Source organism: Elaeis guineensis, chromosome 5 (genome assembly GCF_000442705.2).
Source record: "Elaeis guineensis isolate ETL-2024a chromosome 5, EG11, whole genome shotgun sequence".
In the NCBI taxonomy this organism is placed as follows: domain Eukaryota; kingdom Viridiplantae; phylum Streptophyta; class Magnoliopsida; order Arecales; family Arecaceae; genus Elaeis; species Elaeis guineensis.
The window spans coordinates 10,149,267-10,157,891 of NC_025997.2; the positions used below are offsets into that span (position 1 = coordinate 10,149,267).

Consider the following 8,625-nt stretch of genomic DNA (forward strand, 5'->3'; position numbering starts at 1 on the left):
TTTTGATTACCGTGGTGGTAAGGGTCCATCATCTAGTCTTTTGTGCATGGTAGAGGTTCTCTGTTTCATTAATCGTTGGGTTTGCATTTGGTTGCTTGTAGTCGCTGTAGCTGTAACAGATCAATTTTTGAAGTTCTGGACCTTGGTAAATGAAAATTTGCTCTCTTTTGGTGAGTAATGAAAAATAGCTCCTCTCCTCCTGGCTTATGCATTTTCTGCTATGCATACTTTTGCTTTTGGTCCACTGTCAATCGTCCATGTTATTACTACGGTACAAAAACAGTAGGGATGGATCAAGTTTGCGTCACAGTCTTTCAAATTGTGTTTCTTTTTATTGCTGTGCTGTTTAACTTCTCTTTTTTGGGTTGTATGTCTTACAGTCTTTCAAATTGTATTTCTTTTATTGCTGTGCTGTTTAACTTCTCCTTTTTGGGTTGTATGTCTTCTGTAAACTATGGGCTTGCTATCTGTGTTTGTTTCTTCACTATCATATATTTCTTATACTTTTTCTGTATCTTTCTCACCTATTCTTCTACTTGAATCCTAGTTCTGCCCACCACCAATGGGTGGCCGGACATCTTTATACCAAAAAATTAGCGCTTTGGAAATGACAGTGGATGAGTTATTTTTCATCATTTCTGTTTTTAACTTACAAGCTTATATAAAAATTTATTTTAATGGTATTTTGCATGGAAAACTGGCATCTGTAAGCTATAATGTGAGCAAATTTTTTTGAATAAAAAGAATATGATATGTGAGAAAATGTGTGTATGAGGATATTTTGTATTGCAAATATGGCATCCAGGGCTGTGTTTTTTGAACTTGTCCACTCTGGCTATTTTCATAGATTCCGACTTGTCCTCTCTCGTTATCTGATAGATTCCTTTGTTTAGGCATTTGTTTGGAGGATTATGTTATACCTTTCGTCATTTTTTTCTGTTTTTTGGGTAAAGATACCTTTCGTTAACGCACGCATACAAGTCATGTTTGTAAGGGATGCGCATGGTGTCACTACGTCCTCGCCCAAATCAAATGTATTTCACGACTATGTCTTATATGCCACGTTAAAAAAGCTGCTTTGTTCTTCAGAAGAAGCCTACGAGTCTACAACGGTAGGATTTGGGGTACTGTATTGTTTTTCTAATTTTTTTACCGAAAACGGAAGCATAGAGTAAACATCAATCCAGTCAGCATGACAATTTTTTATTTTTAAATTCTGGAAATATCGAGTCCCTAAAATCCAGAACCGTTCAAAGATCCTTGTCCGAAAACAAACGACGTTACCCAAAAAAAAAAAAAAAATACAAACAAACAAAAAAACGAGGTTCGGTTTCCAATACCCTGGAAAACCACCGTCTCTCCGCATGACTTTTAAGGTCGGACATCCCATCCCTCTCGAGATATTTCAACTCAGGGAATAGTCGTTTGGAAGGGCTGGGATACATGACATCCAACTTATTCACAAAAAGCGAAGCATACTATAATCTAACTCTGATTTATGTTTCAGTCCCATCAGCCCCTAATTTGGATTCCCTCTCAATTCATTCATCATTTTTTTTAAAAAAAAAATATTTCTTATTTGATGTTGAGATCCTCATGTTTAATCTTTATTTTTTGATATTATTATTATTATTTTTTTAATTTATATATCAAAATTAACGTGGAGAGGAACAAGAAAAGATATATCTCGTACAATTTAATTTTATATTTTTATTATTTTTATATAAAATTTTTAAATTAATTGAATAATCTGTAATAAATTTTGTTCACCTATTCTCCTCCAATAATATATAATTTAAAATTTTTATTTAAAATATATTTTTTTTTGATTTTTTTTAAAAATAATGATTTTTAATATCATCTCTTAAAAAAATAAAAATATTAAAATTATCATCAAAATTTATACATACTATAATATTTTTAATAATAATTTTTTTCACTTTTCACTTTATTTGTCTTCTATATTTCCATCGGTTATTGCTAATCCTTCATTCTTTGTTTTTGTTAATAAAAAATAAATCAAATATAAATTTAAATTGAGGAGTTCAATTCTAGAATACTGGCTTGAGTTTGGATTGTAGGTTGGCCGTGCATGAACCTGCTTATATTTTTTTTTCATTTATTTAAACATCTAGATTAAAGAATTTGTTCAAAATCAGGGGACAGTTTGAATTGAACCTATATTAATATCTAGTAACTGTATCAACCATGCTAGTACACCCTCATCAACCAATTATATAAATATTTTGCTTTCTCATGTATTTTAGGGAAAAAAATAATCAATTTATATCATTTGAGATAGCAGGGAAAGATTCTATATATAGCGCATGGATTAGTAGCCGATACGGATAACGTACGGTATAAGACGAGATCTCGGATGAGGAATGGGAAAAACCGCTTTTCGGAATCGAAGCCTCGTCGCTGGTTTTCACTGCTCGCTCTTCCCATCAGAACCGCGTGCCGCCGTAAGTTTTCTGATTACCATCATCCATCCCCTTTAACTAGCAAGTAAGGATGAGGGTTTATTCCCATCGAATATTTCTTCTCCTTTCCCTGTACGTTAAGTCACCTCCTGGAGCCCAGCTGTTGTCGTTGTCTGATTTGTTTTTCGAACATTTGGCGGGGATCGCCTTGGTGGTTGTGTCTGCAGCCCAATTCCGCACAATGGGTTGGATTTTCTTGGATTTTTCGGGGAGTTCTGGAGGTCCAGTTTGAGGTGATTGGCGAGAGTAGGGTTCTGGTGTGGAAATTTATCTTTGTTTCAGGGTTAGCTGATTAAAAAGTGGGGTTTTTGATGGATTTTTCTTTGGGCACATAGAGAAATTAAGTCTTTTTTTGGTCTTTGACTTTTGTCGCTGAATGCGGGATTCGTTTGCTTCGTGTTAGGATGCTTGAGTTTGATCGGAAATGGCATCTTGACAAGGAGATGGACGGAAAAAATCGGATTTTTGATATATATCCTTTCAAACATTTACATTTTAATGAACGTGTCACGCGTTCCACAAACCCTCATTTGCAGTTGTTGTTAAATTAGCGGGTGCTGGAGTTCTATCAATTTAAATTTATAGACCTTACAAATTGTTGTATCGTTATGCTTTCTTGGGTTGAGACTTTTGGTGTTTTGCAACTTAATTTAGCCGCTCGAACTGATTTGAGGAGTTCCCTGGTTATCAGTGTCTGTTCTTCTCCGTTCTAATAGCCATTCATCTTTTGTATATATTTGTCATTTGATTCTATGAATTTCTAAATGTTTGTTTATTTCACTTTGAAATTTATGGTATTTCAAAAGGCCTGTGGAAGTTTCATTTGATTGGTGTTTATTTGATAGTTCAGTGTTCATTCATCTGAGAATCCGAGATGTTATACTTGATTTGACACTTCAATATCTCATCGGATGTGGATATCCTTGGGAAAAGAAGGATCTGTTGCGTCCATTCTGTTGATTATTTTGGAATTTTATTTTGCAATATCTGATTTTGCTTATATCATTGTACGCTCTGCAGTTAATTGGGGAAATATTGGAATCAGAGGAAGAACCTGCTGATGCCAGGACAATTTTTTTGAACTGCAGTCAAGATGAACACTTCTTTATGATTCATATACAGTACAGTGCATCCCTAAAGGTTAGTTGCTAAACTATTTGCTTGTTGATTCTGAGTTTCTTTCTTTTGAGCATTATATGAACCTGAGATTAGAATACAAGGTTGAGTTCGCCCAGTATTGCAGTTATATATGCACTTAGATCTAATCTGTTTCAGGCAGAAGCAGGATCCATGCATGGATGTTGAAGATTATTTGAACAGATGGCCTCAAAGTTGAGAACCCTCCTACTATTTTTGCTTATATTTGTTTTGCTTCATGGTTCTACTACCATTGCGAAGTCTGGGAAGGAAATCATTTGGAGGTCTCGGACAGCCCCAAATAGGAACTTAGAAAGTGCACTTATAGACGGGACTGGTGCAGAGGCTAGATTTGAGAGCTCCAAAAGTAGTTTTCCAGGATTTGGTGAGAAGAAGGTTGTTAATAGCAGAGTTTCAGTGTCTGCAGTTGCATGGCTTACTCTTGCCATGGCTGCAGCAACAGCCTTGGGTGCAGTTCCATTCTTCTTTGTGGAGTTAGAGCCACAATGGGCAGGGATATGCAGTGGTTTGGCTGCTGGAGTGATGTTGGCTGCAAGCTTTGACCTAGTGCAGGAAGGACAGATCTATGGCAACGGAAACTGGGTTGTTATTGGGATTTTGAGTGGAGCAATTTTTATTTGGCTTTGTAAGAAGGTATTCAATGTTCTGCTTTCCTCCATTTTTTCTTTCTTACAGTAATAAATGATATTCCGCAGTGTTCTTCATTTAAATAAATATAAACATAGGATTATGTTTATTGTTTTACTCTCTCTCTCTCTCTCTCTCTTCCAATAGATTGTTCGTTGGGCATTTATATTGCTTTTAACCAATTTGAATTCTGTGCCTTTTAGCACTCATAATTTTGTTTTATCTTTTCTAATGTAGTTTCTTGTACTTTGCCTAATTTGATCACCATTTCTATGTCCCTTTTTCTTATCTTAGTTGATTTGTAAGTTCCCCCACCGATGTTAATCAACCATATCATCATAAGATGCATAAATAGCTTAATCAGTCTTTTTTGCTTCGTTGATTATGTTAAGTATATTTTAAGTACTTATATTTTAGGCTTAAAAAAATCCTCCAACATTTTGTATGGAGTTGCATATACTCTTTCGTATTTTGAATTGCTGCAATGTCAACCCTATATTTTGCACATTGCTACAATGTGATCTACCCTTCTCTTAATTCGGATCATGACTCGCCAAAGGTGCTTGCTTGTTAGATGATGTGAAGGTAGTTATGTGATGTCGTTTTTAAAAAAGAAAAACAAAAAAGAAGATGGAATTTGATGTGGATAAACCTCTCCTTCTTGCCCAAAATCTAGGGCTTCAGAAACCCTAGTTCTTGCGGAAGGGAGCCATGTCTCACCAAAAGTGGCCCATTGACAAATTTGAGAGGTTTAGAGTTCAGGGAGGGTCCAGGGACTCATTATTCTATGCTCGCTCCTTCAAAACTGATGTTGTCTCCCTCATCTCCAAATATAAGAGCCATGGCATCCCTAGCTCCAACTTGTTGATCGCAGCAATAGTCTCCAATTATCACTTCTTCACAACCTCACCATTATCAATTTCCTTGAAGATCCCGCCTGGTAGGCCACCCCAAGAAGCCTTGATAGTATTGGACTGCTGCCTTCTTGTACGACCATGAGTGGTGGTTCTCGCCATCAAATGATTATTAGTTTGGCGGGGCTTTTGACCAAAAAAACTAGTTCCTGTCCTAGATTTTGAGCAAAAATTTCTCTAAGAGAATTTTATGGGAGAGCAGGAGTGGTCCTAAATTCCTAATTGTGGGAATGGGAAGTGGGGATGTGTGTTTGATCAGAATTAGAGAGGAGGGATATTTGGATGCAATCCAATTTAGAGTTTGGGAGCTTCAAAGGATCAAATTGGGGAGAATTATTGGAGTAGAAGGGATCAAAATCTTGATTTTTTGAGTGATTTATTTAGTTATTCTTTTCTCATAATAGTGAGTTGTACTAAGTGACCATCCTCAGGGCAGCCCTCAGTTGCGAGGATGGAGAAGATGGGGGCAAAAATGGCAAAGGGAGGAGAGGAGGTGCTCGAAATGCATAGGGGGGGGGTGTGTTTGGGGGTGTCGAGGTAGGAGGGGAGGGGAAGCAGCCCTAGTGCCGATGGGGGAGAGGGGGCATAAGGGTGCTTGCCTGTATTACAGCGAGGGTGATCATCGACATGTCACTTCTGATGAGACATGGCTCCCTCCTCTTGGATCTCTTTCTCTTTTGCAAGATTTAGGGTTTCTAGAACCCTAGGTTTTGAGGAAGATGGGAAGATAGGTTTATTCATGTTAGATTCTATCTTTAAAAAAAAAAATCAACATCACATAACTACATCCGTGTCAACTAATCAATAGGCACCTTCAACAAGCCCTAATCCGAAATAGGAGGGTGGACTACATTGCAGCGATGTGCAAAATGCATAGATGACATTGCAGCAATTTGAAATGCAAGGGGGTATTTGCAATTCTATACAGAATGCCAAGGGAGGGGGGTTAGCCTATATTTAAACATCAGCACATTGAGTTTCTTTTTGTTTTTTCACCATTTGGGACTCAAATCTCTGTCACCAACCATCTTTATATGTTTGTTACTTTGTTAACATATTTTGCAATAATTCCAATTCTATCCACTTCAAATGAATCTCATGCTTCTCCATTCATCTTTTTTCCTTGGGCGCCTATAACTCATTCCTTTCCATCTTGTGCTACTGGAAACACTTCCTTTTGATATCACTATACAATCTTTGCAAGTCCAGCTCTCTTTTGTAATCAGACAGGATATATTTGTGACGGATTAAGTTCATCTTCTAAGTCAATAAATCCGTTCACTTCTAAAGTATGCATTTACTTTTAATAAACCTTATTGCTGCAAACTCAAGCATCCCCATTTCGTTTGACATCAAAACTCTTGTCCGGTTGGCCCAGTATCTTTGCATATCTTTGACTACTACTTTCATTACTAAATTCACCACCTTCAGGTATCTAATCTACTTTATAATACCTTCAATGCATCTATTTTCTTTAAATTGTATCTTCAATTTGCTCCTGCCGACATGGGGTTTATACATATCATGGCATTTATTTTTTCTTTTCATCTACCAACTTAATAGTAATTAGTCTACGACTTCGCATATCACCTGAATCTCCACCGACTAATATCTCTACTTCATTTCAAAAACTATCCTTCATTCCATATATAAGCCTGTACTTGATAACTCCTTAAATTTGTCTCCTTTTTGTTTTGCCTCTTGTAACCAGTAATTTTGACTCATAATTCTGATTTTTAACTTGCCATCCATTCTTGTATAAATACCTGTACTTGACGTGGCTAATCAAATCTTATTAGATGGTCACCCACTGTTGTTTCAAATCCATAGACTTGACTCCATGGTTGTTCTCCGAAGAGCTAGTCTCTCTAATTGGGTATGGATTGTGTTATAAAATTCTCCATGTCAGGTAGATTAGTATTGCCATGCATTATTAGGCTTCTATCTCAGTCAGTTGTCAGCTGTTTTTGTATACAAATGCTAGATTTGGATTATATATGAATATATATGCTCAAATAATGATGTTTTTTTCTGTGCAGTTTCTTGAACAACATGGGGAAGTAAGCATGTTGGACATAAAAGGTGCTGATGCAAGTAAAGTTATACTTGTTGTTGGAATAATGACTCTTCATTCTTTTGGGGAGGGTTCGGGTGTTGGGGTATCCTTTGCTGGCTCAAAAGGGCTTTCTCAAGGTCTTCTAGTGACTCTAGCAATAGCTGTGCACAACATACCTGAAGGCTTAGCTGTAAGCATGGTTCTAGCATCTCGAGGGGTCTCTCCTCAGAATGCGATGTTGTGGAGTTTCATTACATCATTGCCCCAGGTAAAATGGTAACATGGGTTTTGATTATTGTAGGACCTCCAACAGTGCATAATAAGGTATATAACTGTTGGTCTGAGATCAGGCATCTCTGCTATTTTAGCTTTTGGAGGGATTTCCCCCCTGGTGGAAATTGAGAACAGCATTTTGTCATGATTTCTGGGTCACATTTACACTGACAGTCACCAATTTTTCCCTAAACTATCACATCGGGTCTCTGCCCAAATATTTTTGATTTATGCAAGATGATTGTGACATCTTGGTTCCCCCTCCCCAAACCTCTACTTGTTCTTCATCCACTTGTTTTAACAGAAAGCTTTTTTCCTGTAAGATTGTGTTTTTCCATAACAATGAAATTGTATTAAACATGATGAAAGCCAGAAGCTGAAAAGCCGAGGCTCTGGCACAATCGTTCCATATATTTTTAATCATGACCATGTGATTTTAACCTTAATGCCTTGTCCCTTTTGCTAGGGTCTTGGCATCAGCAACCTTGTTATTCGCAAAGCGACGATCCGCCCAAGATGTTATGTACATATATAACAGTCAGAAAGGATTGCCATGATGTTTATGAACATGTATAACAGGTGATGCCACCTGAAGGTGGGACCTCTCCCTTGGAGGACCCATGGAGAGCAATGCCAAACAGCTGAGATATGTCCAGTTATAAAACATCTGCAACATCAAATAATAGCCACTATTGACAGTTATTGCAGTCATAACACAGATTTTGATTGTTAATAATATGGGGTGGCCAACATAAAAGTGCCTCAAAAGCATGATGAAGTTCATTATTTAAAACCATGATATGGGGTCGATTTAACAATTCCTTCCTTGCTATTCATTTTAAACATGACCATGTGCTGGTCTTGGGTTGGTGAGTTCACTTCTTTCGGTGACTAATAATATAATTTAACATAAATTTGAAAATCTATTTTGCTCCATTTCTTCTAACATATATCTCTGCTTCTTTTTCCAGATTCCTATCCTTGATGCTTTCATTGATGAGATCATGTCTATAAAGACCAAGTTCAATCAGTTATGACTATATTTTGTTAATCATAAGCCAGATTCCAAGCCAAATTAAAGTTAAAATTAGGTTTATGATATTTAACAGTTTCA

General features: G+C 36.8%; 1 protein-coding gene across 3 annotated transcripts in view; it reads left to right on the forward strand.

Annotated features, from left to right (window-relative positions):
• The first annotated feature begins 2,309 nt into the window (after positions 1 to 2,309).
• LOC105044859 (putative zinc transporter At3g08650) overlaps positions 2,310 to 8,625 on the forward strand; it is an 11,206-nt gene continuing 4,890 nt past the window's right edge. Inside the window, exons 1-4 of one of the 3 annotated variants that reach the window (XM_019850301.3) lie at positions 2,310 to 2,465; positions 3,504 to 3,623; positions 3,759 to 4,274; positions 7,222 to 7,506. In XM_019850301.3, the coding sequence (XP_019705860.2) occupies positions 3,804 to 4,274; positions 7,222 to 7,506 (756 nt within the window). In that variant the 5' untranslated portion in view covers positions 2,310 to 2,465; positions 3,504 to 3,623; positions 3,759 to 3,803. Of the gene's footprint in view, positions 2,466 to 2,545; positions 2,741 to 3,503; positions 3,624 to 3,758; positions 4,275 to 7,221; positions 7,507 to 8,625 lie in introns of those variants that run through there. The other 2 variants (XM_019850302.3, XM_010922902.4) reach the window with 2 other exon arrangements.